We start from the raw sequence: 19,439 nt of genomic DNA on the forward strand, positions 1-19,439 counted from the left end.
CATATACCAATTATATATACCATTTTTAAATGTATTTGTATATATCAATTTGATACTTGTGTAACGATGTATTGGTTATTTTATATCGTAATAATAGAACAAATCTAAAAATTTATATTACTGTATTTAATCGACTGACTGTAATTATAATAGAACTTTGTTTAAAATAATGTTTAGCAATTCGATTTTTTAATACATATTTCGTAAATGTTGTGATATTGTTAGTGTAATAAATATAGAAAATATAAATTAATAAATTATTTACTGAAACATACCTCACAAACAATACAGATAAAAAGTGATAAAATTAGAAGCTGTAACAATGTAGATCGTGTGCAGGTACGTATAGTTGCAATTATTCCGAAAAATAGCATTAGTTGCATAATTAATAATATTTTCACATTTTCTACAAGTGCAACACTGCTGTAAAATAGTGATCAGAATATCTTACATGATATCCTCTGAAAGTATATGGTAACTTTGGGGATCATTTGCTTGATGATTTGGTGGGCAAAGGAAGAATTCGATAAAATTAAGGACTGGACCTCGGCTAAACGGATTCAAATATCTGCCTTTTTTGTCTCTTAAGTACGAATATCTTTTATAATTAAACATTTCGTTTGTGGTCAAATTCATACAAGCATGTAATACCTGTGAAATAAATGCGGATTATTATAAATCTAGACAATTAGAGTTACATTTTATATTTACCGAAGTGCAAGTCAAAATCCATCCAAGTCCACAGAAGACCAAAGCTTCCAATACACCTAATACATATAGTAATTCAATTCCTTCGATTGCCATGCAGTAGCAAGCAAAATAAATCGAAAACGAACAGTTTATCGCTACGCACATAACAAAAAGAAAAAACCACATCCTGCAACAATAATTAATCAACGATAATTTACAATTAAACGAGTTATATACAGTATATATATATCGTTTACCTATTTCTTAAACCGACGCAATTATATATAAATGGACAGTGATGATCGAAATATGTAACGCATCTGTTACATATTCTGCAGTGTTTAGCTCTCAAAGGCCTGAAGCATCTACAACTGTGACACAGTCGCGATAATAATACATTCCTCTTTTTCCATTTATCAAAATATGGAATCTAAAAATGTGAAAAAGCATTTTAGTAAATATTGTGATATTTTATATTAAACAATACTTAAATCGTAAAACAGTACTTGTTTAATTGCCCTATAGTAGGTGTCACTGTTTTGTGGTACATAGCCAGGATCCCTTCTGTTTGCTACAATCCATGATATCCACATAACAGTATTCCAATAAATAAAGCAATAATGGCTACCACGTAAAAGGTTCCACGTTAACGGTATACACTTCAGTAAATACATTGGATATCCCCATAATAGAACAGATATCATAAATAGCAATATAGGACCTTTACTATTTCCAGCTCCGCCGAATAACAGTGCCCTTTAAATCAAATAACGAATGTTAATATATTGTATTAACGCAAGATAATAATATATATATATAATAATCGATAATAATTCAAGAAAGATGAAAATAATACGAACCAAAGTTCGTTGATGGGTGGAATCCATCTAGCTCTTCGTTTTTGTTCAGCTTGCAATATTCTTACAATTTCCGAATGTCTGTGACTCTTTGCTAACTGCAACGGTGTTTTACCATTTTTGTCGCGTGGTTCCAATTCGATTTTACTTTTCTCACACAATATTTTCACGCAACTGACGTTGCCGGAAAGGCATGCTAGATGTAACGGTGTTGATCCAAAATAATCGGGCTTCTGCAGGTCTACTCCACTGTACATAAGTAATCTTATTAACTCTGCGTGGCCTTTGTACGCAGCCCAATGAAGAGCAGTGTCGCCGTTTATGTCTGTTAAATGTCCCAATGCACCAGATCCTAATAAAAATGCCGCAGTTGCAAATTTTTCAAACATACAAGCAGTCATCAGAGGCGTTAATCCTTTAAAGTCCGCCGCGTTAACGGCGACTCCTGCCTAAAAAAAAAAAAATAAGTAAAAACTATACAAAATTTTGATTAACCAAAATTACGGTATCGCGTTCGACATTTTTATTAACTTGCATACCTTTAATAATAATTGAACTATCGCGCTATGACCCTTTCGACAAGCCCAATGTATCGGCCTTGGTCCTTGCGTTCCGAGACAAGAAAGATCGACCGGTCCGTTTCGTTCTATCAAATATCTCATTACCTGTTGAAGGATAAAAGATTTCAGTTTGAAACAAAGGAAATATTTAGTATTTAGAAACTAACTTCGATGTTTCCGTCCAAAGCAGCCCAATGGGCAGGTGTATATCCCCATTCATCTCTCGCGCTTAATACACTTAAACCATTCTTTTCTACCAGTTCATCGACGGCTCCAATTTCGCTACGAACATGTTTAAATTAGTACCATAATTAATAATTTACCATAGTATTACCATAAACTAATTTCGTTAATTATAAAGTACGTAGTCTAACCCAGATCTAAGTAATTCGAAAATTCTTTTTGTTTCGTCGGATGGTGTTTGACCTGGAGCATGTTCATCCGCATAAATGTTGTCATCGGGGCCATTTCTTGTCTGTAAATCGTTGCCCTTAGCAGAACCATGACTCGGATGGGTAGTGCTAGAAATTGGAGTGTTTGGTAGATGCCCGACCATGTCGGGGTCGGGACTTAGCTCCCATACAGATCTTGCTGCACCAGGCCCTGTTACAGGGCTCACCGGGTACACCTAAAATTAATTCATTTTTTGTCAAACATTTTTTAACAACATACACACAATCGGTCTCACAATTATACGTTTACTATTCAAGAAAACATTCGCATCTATTAATTTTGCCGTATTATTATAAACTATTTTTTCATTATGCGATTCAAAAATGATTTTATACCGACCCATCTTCATCCAACTTTTCGGTTCGAATTAATTTGGTTAATTCGCTTCTTCCATAACGAGGGATTGACTTTCAAAACTTGGCACGCGTATCTTTTACTTCACAGATTTGAAATTATTCTCAAGTGTCGTGCATAAAAATACTAGAGTTTTTTTACACGTTACAAATTTAAAACTTGGCGGTATTTTCAAAAACGGCATTTCCGCGTTTCTGTAATTTGTTCCATTGCGACTGGTATAAAATAAAACCTAAACTTTTAATTGAGTTACAATCACGTGTATTATGTTTGTACACAAGAAAAATGTTTAGTTCACCTTACAAAGCGTTGCGAGTTCCGTATTTACACGTTCGTGTTCGGAAGGTGTCCTGAAGGATGCGCCCTGTGTAGAGGTTGTCCCACCATCCGGAACGGTTAGTCACAAGGAAACATTTGGTCCAACCATGTTTTCCAATTCTCTTCTTGCCACGCACTTTTTCCTTCACTGCGAATTAGTCTTTGAACAAATAGCCTCGTTACAAGGGAACGATGCGACGAGTCACAGAAAGCAACGTCCGCATTTCCGACTATCGTTGTTTGACATTGCGCATTCGAATCAATACCGTGGTTGAATGAACGCCTGCGTACTAAAATCACGCCAAATGCAAAACTGTTACGGTTATCCTTGTTACAATTTCAATGAAAACATACGCTACTGTATTTTATTCGAGGAAAATATGAATGCAAATATTTTAAGAATTATTATAATTCATATCATAAGGTGTAAGGAAAATCTAACGTAAACTTAAACCACAAGATTACTGAACTGGTATCCTGATCCTAGACAGTTGGTAACAGAGGTGTACACCGCGGGTAAATTCCCATTTTTTCTTTTCCCTTCGTGGTGAAATTCCATTTCGTCTCACCCTTCTTCTTAGAACGTTTCCCTTTAATTTCCCATTATATTCTGGTACCTTTGCCTTTAATTACCCTTCATTTCGTGGTTCATTTGTCATAGATGAAAGAAATAGCTACAAAAATCATAGATGTTTTGACGTAAGTGTAGAGAGTGGTGGAGAATACATTTAGCACTTTAATTATAAATTGTAAGTTTACATTGTGTCGAACAAAGTATATAATAATTTATGCCTGCAGTTTGTGGCTACTCATTTTTAAACTAGATCTGATCAATTTTTACCTACTTACTTATTTCGCTTTATTTACCGAGCGTTAATGTTTTAATGCAATCTATTCACTTATCTACGCATGATAAATGCTTTTAGCCGAAGGTGGTGACTCCATCTAGCAGCGAAAGTATAAACTTTTTTTTTTTTGTTGTGACAAACTTGGACGTTTTGTCGCCGAGAGCGCTAGTCATCATTTATGATTAGTTCACCTATTCACCGCGAGATGGCAACCCATTTCGGCGCGTTTTCTTAAAAGAAAATTTGTATGTATATTCCATTTGTATGATTCAAAGAACATACCCTTAATGATAACCTTCTTGCAATATAACATAGCGAGATATTTCGTTATGAATTAATGTATATAATATTAAAAAATAAATTCATCGTAAACCTATATCCAAAGCGGCATTTTACATGTATCACTTTAAAGTAAACGATTCAAGTTATAATTTTATTCATATATATGTAGCGGATAATTATAAATATTGTAATGAAATTAGACAATTATTGTTGTTCCTCAGCAATCAAGTTCTAATAATATGTAATAATTGCGAATTAAATTTCTTATCTAATTATAATCTATCTTATGTTCACTTACCTTAAAATTTGTAATGGTTATTCGTGCATATTGTTAATAACTTTTAATTATTTAACAAGGGAACTAAGAAAAAAAGAGATATGTATAGATGTAAAAGATTCTAGAACCTACAACGAAACTTTCAAATGCAAGTTTGTAATTTTATGAATGTATAGAAATTCTCGAACTTGTGTGTCAGTTCCATCATTAATAATAAAAGAAAATACAATAACAGTGTTCTAATTATTTTGTATATAACTAATTCTAATGATTATATTAAAATTATTTGTCGTTCTATAGATACTGGTGACCTTGCTATAAGGATTTTATTCGTATATCGTTTGCAACAGTTTTATTTGCAAAATATATTTCCTTCAGAATGATCCACAGGAAAAATGATCCAAAAACGGTACCACCGTTCAATATTTTATGACTTTTTTATTGAATGTTTCTAACTGTCATCGAGAAACAATGTGGTGTCTGTCATACATATTATAAACTGGTCTTTGTATATTAAAATTTTTTACGCGAATGTAACCAATGATATTTGTTTTTCTTTCTCCGTAATGCGCACTTTTTTTATTACTTTACACAAGCCTGTACCAATCACTTATGGCGACCATGATAAATGCGACGACAATCATTTCGTGTATCGATTAATGAAATATTGTTACTTATCTATGAGGCTGATATGATCTATGAACAGTTTTTGGGTAGTAATTTTAAGTAAATTTATAAAAGCTTTATCAGTATAAAAATGCTGTTTCAGGGGAAAAAAGAATCTAATCATTCAGTTTACTGGATTCGAACTTGAATTCAGAACATAATCATTGGTGCCCTATTGTAATCGCTCGTCACTTTTAAGTTACTAATCCGTAATTATAATTGCTATTGCCTGTTATAATTGGCTTGAAGTAATTCCTCTGGAAATAAAAGATTCCAGGTTCAAATCCTCGTCCAGCAAAATGTATGACAATATCTTTTTCTGCAATACATTGTGCTCTTGATTGTAAACTAAGTTTATTCGGTTATTCGATATTTTCGATTTTGATTATTTTTAATAACGTTTCAGATGGTAACCACATTTTTATATTTACAAAACTATACCAAAACAATCGTCGGATACTCGGTATACACGAAATATTTAATCGATATTTAAAATTGCCGAAATTTGATTGATTTAGACAAATCTTTTTATTTGTTTATAATTAAAATTTGGTCCATGTCCACTTTAGTGAAAAATTAAATTTTACAATTATCTAAAACTCATATCGAAGTAACAGCAAAATGAAAATATCGATTATCCGTGAATGCTTATTATTTACTTAAACACTCTGCGCTTTATTTGATCCATCGAATATGTTAAATTTGCCATAAGTAGGTACAGATGTGTCACGTTACATGAAAATATTTAATTTTCTTAGTGCAGCTCCTTCAGGCCTTGGACAAGACAACACACACAACCTTTTTTATCATTTAAGTGTTCAATGGCGCACTGTAGGATCAAATCATAGGCCTCCTAACAATAGATAAATAGGTATATAATCATGAAGTTGTAGAGATTCATAATAATCTGAATTACTATTGAGTTAGTATTAAAATTGATCAAAAACACATTTTTTAGAAATATCGTGATATTCATTGTGTAATATATTTTACATCGTTTGTATTATTCGTTAATGAAATCATTATTACTTTTTTTGTTTACAAAAATTAAACGTATCATCGTTTCTCCAGTATAAAAATTCTGCATGGTTAATAAAATAAACGTGGTTTATTTTGTAAAGTATTTTATATAATTTAACTGTCAAATATTAATCGGTATTGATAGTAGTAGATTTGGTATTTAGTATTCTTACTTATTTGAAACACTTTAACTTTGTAATTTACGTAAGGGTGTTCTCGAAAAAATTATAGACTCGCGCAATTATAACAGATATTCATAAAACTCTACAACTTGTAAACCAAGACCGTGTATTGTGTATTTTTAGGATATTATTAGGTAGGTATAGGTAGACATTGCCTATGTACAATCGCAACGATGTTGCACGGGCCTACTTCCTGGCAATCCTAAGTAAAGCTTACAGTTTGAATAAACTTTTTTTTTAGATAATTATGTCTTTAATAAGTAAGTAATAATTCTATTAGAAATAACAGCGCAATATCTGAACTGTTATTATCCTGCAGCCATTTACATATTACACTTTCTAGTTTAAAGTATTCTCATACAACGCCTGTATGTTTTGGTTCTGAGACATAATTAAGATAATCATTTTACTATTATAACTGGCCAATAAGTATCTGCCACTTTTCTTATATTATTAATCTATTTATCATATATACAGATAATATACAGTAGTCGTGCTTAATATGTAAGTAATATTATTATCCTATTCTCAATAATGTTATAGTAGTTATACGAATAGAAACTTGACCGCATCTAATCCTTCAATGTGCGCTAGTGTTGCACGCTGGAATATAAATACATTTTAATATAAAATTTGTATAATCTACATGAATCACTTTAAGTATATCTTCTCTTTTAATCACAAAAGATATAAATGTAATAACTACTACGCAAGCAGGGGAGGCCATGGGCGGTGTCACTCTGGCAGTATATCATACAAATAATTCTGGAACGTCTGAATTTTCGTTAAACGTGAAATCACGTTGTTAAGAATTTGTGTTAATGATCACACCATTTATATTTCTTGTTTTTATCCAATGTATTTTTATTTTGTACGTTTATCGATAGAATATGGAAAATTATTTTTCTGTATACTTATTGCATGTTTATAAAATTTATTTAATTATTTTTATACTTCAAGTATCGTGTCTCTTCACTTTTCATAGAAATAATAAATAAATCCAGTAACTTCTCTCTCGTGAATTTAATTGTTAATGATAAATTATTTATATCAAAACGTGAAAATAAACTCTATATATGTAAATGGTTTTGATGTATCTTCGGAGATTTTGTACATTAGAATAAATATTTATTCATACTATTTAGATGTTAGCGTTTTGAGAAAATCTCAAAATTGATCCTTACAAATTTCTGTTTTATTTCGATGAGCAGCACAATTTTCTACAAATTCTTTAGCAATATATTTGTATGGAGCATTGCTACACATGATTATAATCGTTTGCACACCATTGCAAACGATTCAAAAACTCAGAAGATACACCATATGAAATATTACGTAGTCTCCAGTGTGAAGCCCGATATGCCCTCGATTATTCTTTTTTTCATCTGTTGTTACTAATCATCTAAAGGAAAGGAACACTATATGCGCTATATCCATCAATAAGCAGGGTGATTCACAACAGATGAACGCCTTACCTATTTTCGATTAAAACTTATTTACAAAAGTTACTGTACAGTAGTAATTCTGTTGTGATGTAGGTCCATCATAGCCATGAATGCGAGTAGACCGGTATTGAGGTAAAGATCATATTGCAGCAAGAATTTCAAAGTGAAGCCTTTGAAGTAGCACAGCACATTTTGTCAAGCAAATATTCCAAAATCATAAATCCATTAAGAACGCTTACATTTCGAAGGTACACTAAAAACGATCAGGGTTTCTAAAATTATCTCGGTATTGTGCAGATATTGGACTCGAGGCCCGTATTTTCAATGTAAAATCCTATAAATGTGCTATACGATTTTGTAAAATTCATTAACCAAAACGGTATTAGGTTATCTATCGCGTAACATTAATTTCTCTATCGTCGTCGACACCTTGCAGCACGTTCTTCGAATATTGTCCACGTAAAAACCCATTACGGAATGAAGAAATGGTTAAATGGTAATGGTGTATAAAATATATGTAAGTTTCGTCGATCGTATCGCACATTTACTGTATCAAACAAATATCTTCGTAGTATTAATCTGTATGTAAAACTCTTCATGGAAAAGATTGCTCTACGTTCGATATTAAAAAATTCGTATTTACCTTCGTTCGAACACAATTAATATAATTGTGGTACCCGGTGATCAGTTCTGGAACATATGCCCGGCACAATGTTATAACGCATCTCTATTGGAAATCAGATTCCCAATATCAAGGACTAAACATAATATCCGTGCAATAACATCTTTACAAACAAGCACGCTACGTGGTGCTTTGTTCCGCTATTAATTAAAAGTCATCGTTTTTTTTTTTAAATCTAGTAATATGTCCTAACTTCGTCAATAGGAATATTATAATTAGAGCTAAGATTGTTTGTACCATTGAATTAGGTGAAAGCACCCACAGTGACCCCAATACGTTTTGAAATCCCTCGCTACAAGTATTTTCGTTCAATTAGAAACATATTTGTAGTAAGATGCAAACCTGTCGATCGCTTTTCTTTCTTAACGTCAGGGTCGCGATTTGATTATTCCTCTAAAAGACGTCCACCATCTTTTACTCGAAGAGTGCCAATATATCATCGCTCGATGAGGGGTTACCACTGCTAGCGCCGCTGCTGGGAGGCGTATTCAGATCTGGTGGATCTAGATACGAAAGTAGCTCCATTGGATCCACAACATTGTCTGGCAAGAGCTGTAACATATAATAAATCTTTTTTTTTAATTTTATGTATTTATTGCCCATATTAGTAACGTAGAATTGTAGTTTAAATCCAAGTTAATTCTCAATTTACAATCTATTATAAACAAAAAGATGCTACCGTGTACAAGTATTATAACTGAATAAACTGTAAGATTTCATGAAATGTATATTGATTGAGGTTAAAATATGAAGTATACTTGAAGTTTTTGGATACTCACATTCAATGCTTCCTGACCTGTACCCTCGCCATCTATTACTGCAGCTGGATCGAAATTTAAGTCTGATGGTATATCCGCAGAATCGTTATTTATGTTTGTACTCGTACTACCAGATGTGTTGTGATTTCCTGTAGATTCCTGAGATGCAGGAGGAACACTTGGCGGACCGCTGTTTCCGCCACCTGGTGTGTGAGGTGTGTGAGGAGTGTGAGGTGTATGCGGTGTATGGGGCATCTGTAACATACATAGAAAAAAAATGTTACTCTATTTATCTCAAGTAATTGTTTATTTGACTATTTTAATATAAATTTTTATTTTTTTTGAACAAGTATCGAGCTTCCGAACATTTATCAACAAGTGCAACACTGAGCTTTCAATTTACCTGATCGTTGAGTGATTTCTCCATAGCATTGAGAGGATCCAGAGAGTTCACCGATTCGTTTAAGTGCGAAAGAGGCCCTGTTCCGTTAGTGTAATCATTGTTCGTGTTTGTATTCGTTCCGGAATTAATATCGAAGGATCCTCCCGACGAATTCCGATGATTAATGTTATTATTTCCGTACGTAGACGATGGATTATTCATCATAGAGCCGCTTACAATGCTGCTCATGTCAGGCGGTATGTATGGGCTCATTGCCTGATTCATGTCCCAATTATTCATAGTGGGCATATTCATACTTCCAGGTGACATTGCCTTGGTCATTCTCTTGCAGTCGCTTTCTTCCTCGGATTTAATACCGGTTAAATTCTTCGCTGGCTTCCAATTCGCGACTGAGTCTATCGTGACCTCCTCGACCTCTGCAGTGTTCAAAGTGTTCAAAATGCCCCACATATATTGGTCGACCTCTAAACCTTCCAATTGTGCAGGTTTCCTATAAAAAGTGCACATCAAATTAACTCAATGTATCGATGAACATATTCAAGGTTTATTAGTTGCTTGTAAACTGACACAAAAATTACTTACGAGCAAACTGGACATCTCCAAGATCCTTTCTCACAATTTAACTGTAGATACGACTCTAAATCGAAGCACTGTATGTGTTTACAGTCGTGTCCCCTTGCTGGCAGTGTAATGCGTTTAAAAGTGATAGGACATTTTAGGGATACCTGTAACAGAGAATGATTTGTACTTAAAAAAATCTATTCGAAAAATAGACACATGGTCTCTAGCGGTTGGTACCATTATCAAAAACTCTCTTCACCTTAAGTGCTGTTTGTTCTATGACATCCTTCTCCGACTGTATGCCATTATTGGAAATCGTATTACTGAAATTCCGTTTGATCTTGGTTATACAGTGCTCTGCCGTAAGTAGCCTTTTACGCAACAATCCATGAAGTACGCTTCGTACGCTTGGTCGATGGACTAATTGCAGCACGAATAAATGCGACTGTAAAAGACAAAACAAAAATAACCACGTCTATATTAATATACAGAAAATTTTCTGAAAGAAAAATAGTTCAGTTCTCTAACAAAGTTAAACTGTTTATATCAAGGATCTCTGTTGGAACATCCTAGTTACTCGTTATTTTGAATTCTCTTGCTTTGGAAAACACTACTCTAGAGTTGCAAACAAATATTACTATCGTGTTCGTGATTTAGTAATAAAAACTTACGCAACAACAAGCTGACACGGTGATCTGTATCGTGTTCCTTCCTGGTTGACACACATCCTTCAGGTATAAGGGCTTGTGAAACGTTTTATTCTCACCGCGATCGATAACCAGCGGAGTAGCGTTCACAGAGACTTGCACGCTCGCTGGCCAATTTGTGTTCATTTGCCTGTCTTCGTGGTGGAAACACTTAAGCTGCAGTTCCAGGTCGGACCGCCACATTAACGTTTGATGCACCGTGGACTTGAGTTGGAACACGTGGTTGCTTACAGCCAGATTATGCTCTAAGCGGAAGGGTGCAAGAATGATGCCATCCCTCACAGGGAATGTTAATCTCAACTCATCGTCCTCTGTAAATAACAATAGAACAGTGTTAAGTCAATGCGCAGTCTCAGTATCTCTATTATGCTTTAACATATAAGATTGGCTGTTATTAACCATTAGGCTCTGAACGCATACTATCGACTTTCTATTATAAAAAGACATGGCTTGAGCATTTACAAATTTTCAATTAACGTAACAATGGTCAGAACATCGAAGTGAAATTATTCGATAGTGCAGCTCAGCCTTGGCAACCCATCGAATTCCAAACATACTTACTTTGAATATTAACAGCCGACTTCATCTCGTTAAAGTTTGGCTTGATGTCTGGATTGGGACTGATGTAAGGGGGCATGCTGGTGGCTGGAGTTAACGGGGGAGTTGGATTGCCAGGAATAGGACTGTGCTGGTAACTCAGACTCGTCGCCCCCGTTGTCCTCATCGACGCCACGTCCTGTTGATACTGGCTGGTGGTAGCAGCGGGTGCCCCGTAGGAGGACGCTCCGCCTGCGTATCCTGAGTTCGGTTGGTGACCCAGGAATTGATTGCCAACCGTGGTGGGTCCCATGCTGACCGGTATACCGTTACTACCGTAGTATTGGTTGGCCGCTGCTTGGTTGGCGGTGTTATACGACGGCGCCGTTTGCCTCATAGTGGTAGTTCGTATCATCGTGTTAGGCCCGAAACCAGCTGCGGTGGGATTCATACTCTGCATGGGCTGGTACTGAGGCTGGAAGTTCGGCCTCGCTGCCGCTGGATAGTTGGTCGGATATTGCGACGTCGACATGCTGTTGAACGCAGGCTGCATCGCGGCCGGATTTGGGCCAGCGTACGGGCTCTGTTGCCTCTTTTGCGCCATGTGCATCGCGGGGGTTGGGTAAGGCGCTAGTCTCCTTGGATATCCTTGGTGTGGCTGAGCCTGGAAAGGGGAAGAAGACATTAGCACATCTTCCCTTGGAGTTAATTAGTGGAGAGATGGGATGTGTTTGACGACTACATTCGTCGTGAAGAAGTGGCAGTATTTTATGTCATGACGACTATATTCGCGTGTACAAAAAAAAAAATATGAACAATAAATTTCTTTTTAAATGAACGATGTTCCTCTCTTTCTTTCTTTTCTCATAATCAGAGCACGATTTAGTAATACTAAGGCGGAAGTGTCTAGGTAATCGAGTCAAGATCTCTCGGAGATCCCCAAGAAGCCCAAAGAGGTATCAAATGAGGATAAAGAGGAAATTCGATGATCAACGTACCTGCATGCTCATCTTGTTCATCTGCATGTTGTTAGGTCCCATCATATTGTTCATGCCCATATTACCCATGGTGCTCATGGAGTTCATGGGGGTCATCGCGTTCATACCACTCATACCGTTCATACCTCCCATCGACATAGGATTCATCGAGTTCATGCCATTCATACTGTTCATCGAATTCATGGAATTCATAGAGTGCATCGGGCTCATCGTGCCCATGCTATTGAAATTGCTCATCCCGACTGGCCCCATTCCGGCCATTGGTCCTCTTTGGGCGTACCCTGCGTTGTACGTTTGGTGGGGTATTCCATGTTGGCTCTGCATCTGTAACCAATGCCATCATTTCGTCTCTATTTTATTCGTTTCAATCTAAGCTTACGGTATACAGAGATATGAAGCAGAGAAGTGGACGTGGAAGTGAGGATGTTTATTGAATTGTATAACTATTAATACAGCTACCTAGATGACAAAAATTTCTCTCTATTAATCCCATCGCAAACGCTCCCCTCTTTGACTGGAAAAGTCTTATCGATGAGTCCCTCTAATGAGTCCTCTAGTCATCTTCACCGCCTCCCACAAAATTCATTTAACGTTGCTTGGGTTAAGGGATGAGAGTGGAATATCATACCTGATTGAATTGCGAGGGGATGTCTTGGCGGTCCTGCATGGCCACCACGCTGGCAGTGGCGGTGGCCGTAGCGGTGGCAGCTGCCACCATCGCCGCGGCACTAAATGTCGAACCACCACCCCCGTTCTGGGGTGGCACCGTGCTATGATAGCCGGATGATAACACGGGCTGCACCCCGACGCCGATTGCCGCCGTTGTTGATGGTGTTCTTGTTACCAACCTCGTGGAAAACGACGACGATCGCGTGTCGCGCGGTACGAACGATTCACCGACAACCAGGGTGCTAAAACAAGAAGAAGGTTCCATTTTAACACTTGTCAGTGCCAGACATACTCGTGAAGATATTTATGAAGTTATAATTTTCTTCTTATAATAGGTTGCTTTTCAAAAGTTTCGTTCGTTTCATGAACAACTAACTACCCATCGACTATACTTAACTAGATGGTTCTAGTGACATCTTAAACAATTACGTAAATTAAAATTGAAGTATAATTTCGTGAAAACGTCGATCTGCTACGATTTTAATTAATTTTTAAGATCGCTTCGAGTGTCCTTTCCATCCTCATCCGTCAGAATTTGTTCCGACTGTAATGTTTGGATAATGATGAACACCTACATTAATAATACCATTCGCTACAGTCGCAGTAATCGAGCAAACATAGACGCCAGGGTGATATAGATATCGCTTTATAGGTCAGATTCGTGTTCGAACGGTTCCGTACGAGTAATCGATTGTATCGCAACGTTCTCTATTTTCTGCAGTGCAGCAATAATATACAACAGTTATTCATGACTGCTGAATTATTTGAGAAGGTCGTCAGCTTAAATCGCGCGCTACGTGGCAACTGTTCCAACCATACTCTAACCGACGATTGTTAATATTCATTGTCCAAATACCAACGTGCGCGGTCAATTTTTATTTTTAACTTATCGACGAAATTACCCGACCCGCGTTTACAAGGAAATCAGCTGATTAAAATTCCTGTGAATTTCAAAGCATCGCTAGTTCGAGGGAATCGCGAACAGAAATTGGTAAAAAGCGAAAGAAAATACGCCGCAATTCCGTCGCCAACCGTGTTACACTCGTCGAGCAATCTGGAGTCGTTTCGGTCGACGCGTAAAATTCTTATCAGAGTTGTAAAAACAAAAAACAAAAACAAAAACAAAAACAAAAACAAAAAAAAACAAAAATAAAATAAATAAAAAATGAAAGAAACAAATAACAAACGAATACAGAGTTCCCAGACAATTTAATTAAAATTATCGACGACTCGTTAGTCCAATCGGGAGGCAATAATCCTTGGAAGATTAAAGCATTAAGTTACTTGTTATTGTTTTTCGAACTTGACGTTTATTCTGGTTGCGTTCAAAAAATACTTTACCGACCAGGAGAAAAATAATTTTTGTTTGTTCTGCGAAAGTATTTCTTTGATAGAATGTATGCGTAAGAAACTGCATACAAATTTGACAACATGGTAGGTTTAGTTAAAGTAGGTTAAAAATGGAGTAACGTGTGAAATTCATCGATTACAGTAAACTTTGCCCATCGATTTAGCCCTGAATCGATGAAACGATCGATCTACCATCGCCTTGATCGTGCCTAGAATTAAAATACCTACCAAACCCAGGAAGGAGAAGGAAGAGGAACGCTTTGTGGCGGCTTTCTATCGATATATCCAGGCTGGAATATTGTTCGTTCGAGTAGTATTCTCGTTTCTGTCCCCGTTCGAGACGCTCGTACCCCAAAAGATCGAAAGACAGACCGAACCCTGCGCCACCGTTCATATTCCCAGCTGGCCAAGGCCCCTATTGGTTTTCTGTGGGAAATGCACGTGCTCGCTATTCACACACCGTGGCTGCGCTTATAATACCGTTCTGCTACAAACACCGCTCGTTGGTGCAATTGCGTCCCATGAACCGAGCCTCTCGATCGTTTTCGACTTGTTCGACATATTTGCAGGGAAATCTCGACGACCTCCGCCATCTTCGACCCTCCCTGCAAACGGGGATCACGGGTTCGAGAGGTGAATCAACAATGAAGGAATTCATCGACACACTTGGTGCTTTTTCGCTTGTTTCTTTTTAACCTCTTCACCTTGGATGAACCTTCACTTTTCCCTCATCGGCGGGGAAACTCTCATTTTTTCGGAGGGGTGACCGAGTATTTGAACGGTTGATTTTGGTAACTTTCATAGGGAGTCGTTGTCTTATCGTCTATCTATTCACCTACTTTTATTAATATAATTTTCATGTACATATTCCTGAAGAAAGGATCCGTGAATTGCTTTTGAATACAAATTCTTAACGGTATTCTAAAATGAAAATTAGGTAAAGATTATTGTGTGATTCCGCTCGCAATGATCATTATTAAATAATTCCCAGGAATAGAAATATTCAAGAAGATACCTTCTACGATTTTTAAGAAATAAAATAAAAATCTTCCCTTCGATGGTTCGCGTCGCGAAATCATTTCACTTTGGACAACCAGGCGCCGTCTTTTAGAAAGTAGACGACTTGCTAACCGCGAGGAGTTGCGTTTGAAACACGCCCATTGCGTCCCGTACAAGAACCAAAGTTGTTTATAAAGTATTTACACTGATATCACAAAGACGAGGAAGTTGAACGCTACGTAATAGACGGGCGGCATTGTACGGGAATTAAAGTTAGAGCACCGATGGGACACGAGGGGAAATTGCTCAGAAACGTGAAAGAAGTCGCGAACAAGGGTATACGATGACCATTGTTCTATGTTATGTTCGAAACACGGCGAGAGCCACGTGAAAGAGTGCACCGCGTGTATCGTACCGTATCCTTCGCGATATCGCGTTACCACGTGCAGCAACGTCGTGATTCTTGCGCATGTTCGTGGAAATTCTATAAAACTGCGCAAAAGCAGAAGCATCTCGTTCATTTCGAACAAGTTAAGAGCTGAGCAAAACTCTATACTAACAATAATGGGAAAACAACGAAGATCTCAATGTAGAAATTTATTCGCAAGGTTTGTTTGATTAGTAACGATAATTAGAGAAATTCATCAGTGGCTACAGAAACATCTGGTTCCTTTTATTTAATAATATTTCGTATTTACTGTACTAATTTTAAGGACGCGCATATCGAGTAATTCGATGCGAATGAAAGAAAAAAAGAATGAATGGGTAGTAACAAAAATAAGTACACGTTTCATAGAGATACTGTATGTATCATTAACCTAACCTTGAAGCGTATGTTTGTTCAGGTAAGCCTTTACTAAAAGTTGTTTACCTGTTGCTCGATATTTCAAGTAGTTATTCGGATAAGAATTTTGCACATCTCCAATTCAAATCGATTATATTAGCGCGCGCTTTCGAGCGCTAGTGCGAGTCCATCTTCGTTCGTTACAATTAGTAACAACGTTTCATCTTGGAAACAAAGATGGAAAAAGTGTTCAGAGTAGAGAAAGAAGTATAAATGTCTCGTTAATCATTTGCTAAATAATTTTTTCGGGACTCTTTTCGATCGCAACGATTTTCAAAGTCAACGGAAGAGGGACCAAGAGGACCTCGTCTGTTCGCCAGGAGGAAGGAGAGCCTCTCGCCGAGCGTGGTGTCCTCGAGACGCGATTATGGCGCATCGAACAAAAACAAATTTCGAATAATAGCCTCTCGGTCGAATTCAATGCGTCTGTAGTAGTGGAACACGTCCTCTCGTGCCACCACAATCACGCGTATGTGTGTCTCTTGGTATATAGGGTGTTAGCAAACGGACACATTTGGACTGTAGTGATGAAACCGTCGCGAGAAACTCTTTTTAACGTACGAGCAATTCCGTCGCGTCGTATAATTTTATTGCAAGCCTCGAAATGTATCTCTTGTATAAGCGTTGGGTCACAGAGAACACAGTGTAAAAAGCGAGTAAATAATCTTTCTTTTTTTGCCATAACGTGACAAAACCAGCTACGGATAGATTGCCAATCTTTGATCTCTCGAAGAGAGGAAACAAAGTTCCAGATCTTGAGTTAGCTACTTCTCGAGTCCTTTGCAGAAGTGAACTGGTTTTAAATTTACATTTATTTATTTCTAGGATACGATAATGTATTAGTTATCGACTGCACGACTTCCTTTAGAATTTTTACAGGTATTTATATACGTAACGCTACTTATATATGTATTTGTATGCTCGTAATAATAAGGCCCCGCTTCCTTTTTCTTCTAGCTATTTATATGTATATCGGAAGAGGGTCGACTAAATAAATCAGTTTTTTCTTCGCTCGTGCATATTAATGACGCGCTGGATACCTCCCAAGCATGTGACTGAGTTTTATTAAACATTTTTTTCTACATTTTATTGACAATTTCAATTAGCTTCCGTTCTTCGCGTTCGATGATTCAATCGCAAACTTTACGAAGACGGATATTAAATATCGTAGCAGAAAATGTTAAGAAACACGAATCAACAGATTCTTTTTCTAACATGTTTACGGTGACCAAGAGACGAGGTTACGAGATAATGTATTTTTCCAAGGAAGAGATGTTTGTTGATTTAGGATCCTTCGGAATATATCGTATGCGAGGCAGTTCCCTTCTAAAAATTCTATAGATCTCCTCGGATAAAAACACGCGAGGCTGTTTGATACCAAAAATTCCATTTACAACAAACACTGCGAGTTCCAGGATTCTGTTATCTCGATATGGAAGTGTAAATGAATGGCGTACACGTAGTCGATTATAATTAACATTATCGCAAAATCAATAACGTGCGCGTCCGCGTGAAATTCGTAAAAAGATACACGTTCTCGCAGACAATAAACAAACGATCGTTAACGCGTCGCGATCACGGGCGGATCCGCCGTGAAATTAATAGTGGAAGCTTCACTGTTTTATTATTTGTTCGTTCTTTTTATTTAGTTGCTATTCGGAAGCTTAGAAGAAAAGTTACTTTTGCACGTGGAAATGACCGTATTTCCTCGCGGTAATAACAACAATCGTTACCCTTTCAAAAATACTCCAGAAAATAAATCGCCAACCCCAGACCAATTAACATCCGGTGCTAATAAGTCTGCATCCAGTGGCCCACGATCACGAATAATTTCTCTGGCGATCCCCTCTTAGAAATCATCCCAGTCATCGTCCCGTATTAGATTTCCGAGACACCCTGTACATATGTATACACGTAACGTACTTACGTCCAGATATAGCACGTACGGGGAGCATTTCGAAGGTTGACGTCATCCGAGTCCCACCCCCTTTAAATTCGTGTTGAATGCAACTCTATGCGAGAAAAATACCGAAGCGAGACGAAGAGAGAAAGAGAGATAGAGAGAAATGGAGACCCACGTCGAAACGTGTATGCCTTTTCCCTTTCGAGCGTCTCTGTTCACCCTTACCCTGACCGTATATTCCATCTCCCCTTCTGTCTTCCCCTCCGAACAGAGACTGGGGGGCGGGTTAGGCCCCTTGTGTAAAGCCCGCAACGGGTTTCTATTCTCGGATGTCAATATTTCGTCAACTAGAGCCTACTCGGGCACGCAACAAAAGCCCCTAACACACAGCTTGCGCGACCGGCGTGAGAGAAAGAAAGGAAAAGAAAGGCTCGTCGGCGTCCGTGATTCGTTCGATGGCGTGTTTAGAAGAGGATGCAACGGCGAAACGAGCCTTCCACGGGTGCGAACCGCATCGACGCCTAGCGGGGAACCCCCGAATACGAGGCGCGTTAAATTCCCGTTTATTAAGGGGGTTGTTCTGGTCCGAACTACTAAAAGATAGTCGATTACCTAGAATTTGTTGTTGTTGAAGCGGTAAGGAATATTGAGACTACTTATCCGCATCTTTTCCATTGAAAATTGTCTTTCGACAATTGTTAGACGACTGAGTAGCTTCGATAAAGGTTGAGATGAACCGGTCCTCATCTCTTAATAGTATCAGGTTCTCCCAAAAGTTTCATTCGCTTTATTAATAAGTAATACATGCACGATATTTTATGTTTTATGTTTACATTACTGAATTGTGCACGATTCATTTTGCTCCGTTACTGTTAAAACATGAATATCTACGAAATTAGATCGTCTATTTATAGAAACACGACCACATCAAAATAATTGAGTGCAACTCGCGAAAGAAACTTTCGTGACAATCTAATATTTATTGAAGCATTTCTTTTTATTCGACGTTTCTTCCACGGTGAATGTATTTCTCTCTCTCTCTCTCTCTCTCTCTCTCTCTCTCTCTCTCTCTCTCT

The 19,439-nt window shown here is 37.3% G+C and overlaps 2 protein-coding genes across 4 annotated transcripts in view; both read right to left on the bottom strand.

Annotated features, from left to right (window-relative positions):
- Positions 1–243: 243 nt before the first annotated feature.
- LOC128889332 (uncharacterized) lies at positions 244–3,499 on the bottom strand. Its single transcript, XM_054146877.1, has 9 exons — positions 3,213–3,499; positions 2,482–2,735; positions 2,275–2,389; positions 2,087–2,212; positions 1,551–1,996; positions 1,197–1,446; positions 948–1,120; positions 712–877; positions 244–651 (listed from the first exon to the last, which is right to left on the bottom strand). Exons 2-9 carry the CDS (start codon positions 2,661–2,663, stop codon positions 448–450), a joined length of 1,662 nt encoding a protein of 553 aa, XP_054002852.1. The 5' UTR covers positions 2,664–2,735; positions 3,213–3,499; the 3' UTR covers positions 244–447.
- Positions 3,500–5,057: 1,558 nt separating this feature from the next.
- LOC128889754 (zinc finger MIZ domain-containing protein 1) overlaps positions 5,058–19,439 on the bottom strand; it is a 36,266-nt gene continuing 21,884 nt past the window's right edge. The window contains exons 2-11 of one of the 3 annotated variants that reach the window (XR_008460496.1): positions 13,227–13,509; positions 12,599–12,922; positions 11,625–12,264; positions 11,028–11,374; positions 10,616–10,801; positions 10,378–10,520; positions 9,796–10,285; positions 9,414–9,647; positions 8,977–9,204; positions 5,058–7,110 (exon numbers count right to left, since the gene is read on the bottom strand). Coding sequence is in view for 2 of the 3 variants with exons in the window: in XM_054147695.1 (XP_054003670.1) it covers positions 9,049–9,204; positions 9,414–9,647; positions 9,796–10,285; positions 10,378–10,520; positions 10,616–10,801; positions 11,028–11,374; positions 11,625–12,264; positions 12,599–12,922; positions 13,227–13,316 (2,610 nt within the window). In the remaining variant the exon portion in view is untranslated. Of the gene's footprint in view, positions 9,205–9,413; positions 9,648–9,795; positions 10,286–10,377; positions 10,521–10,615; positions 10,802–11,027; positions 11,375–11,624; positions 12,265–12,598; positions 12,923–13,226; positions 13,510–19,439 lie in introns of all 3 variants that reach the window. The other 2 variants (XM_054147695.1, XM_054147696.1) reach the window with 2 other exon arrangements.

This window comes from Hylaeus anthracinus, unplaced genomic scaffold (genome assembly GCF_026225885.1).
Source record: "Hylaeus anthracinus isolate JK02 unplaced genomic scaffold, UHH_iyHylAnth1.0_haploid 11997, whole genome shotgun sequence".
NCBI classification, from domain to species: domain Eukaryota; kingdom Metazoa; phylum Arthropoda; class Insecta; order Hymenoptera; family Colletidae; genus Hylaeus; species Hylaeus anthracinus.

What these genes read in the sequence shown, in the direction of transcription:
- LOC128889332 (XM_054146877.1), bottom strand. Translation starts at nt 2,663, where the DNA reads ATGGTCGGGCATCTACCAAACACTCCAATTTCTAGCACTACCCATCCG. An exon ending in ACTATAGGGCAATTAAACAA is followed by an intron (nt 1,121 to 1,196) that starts GTACTGTTTTAC and finishes TCACATTTTTAG; the next exon opens with ATTCCATATTTTGATAAATG. An exon ending in GGATTTTGACTTGCACTTCG is followed by an intron (nt 652 to 711) that starts GTAAATATAAAA and finishes TTTATTTCACAG; the next exon opens with GTATTACATGCTTGTATGAA.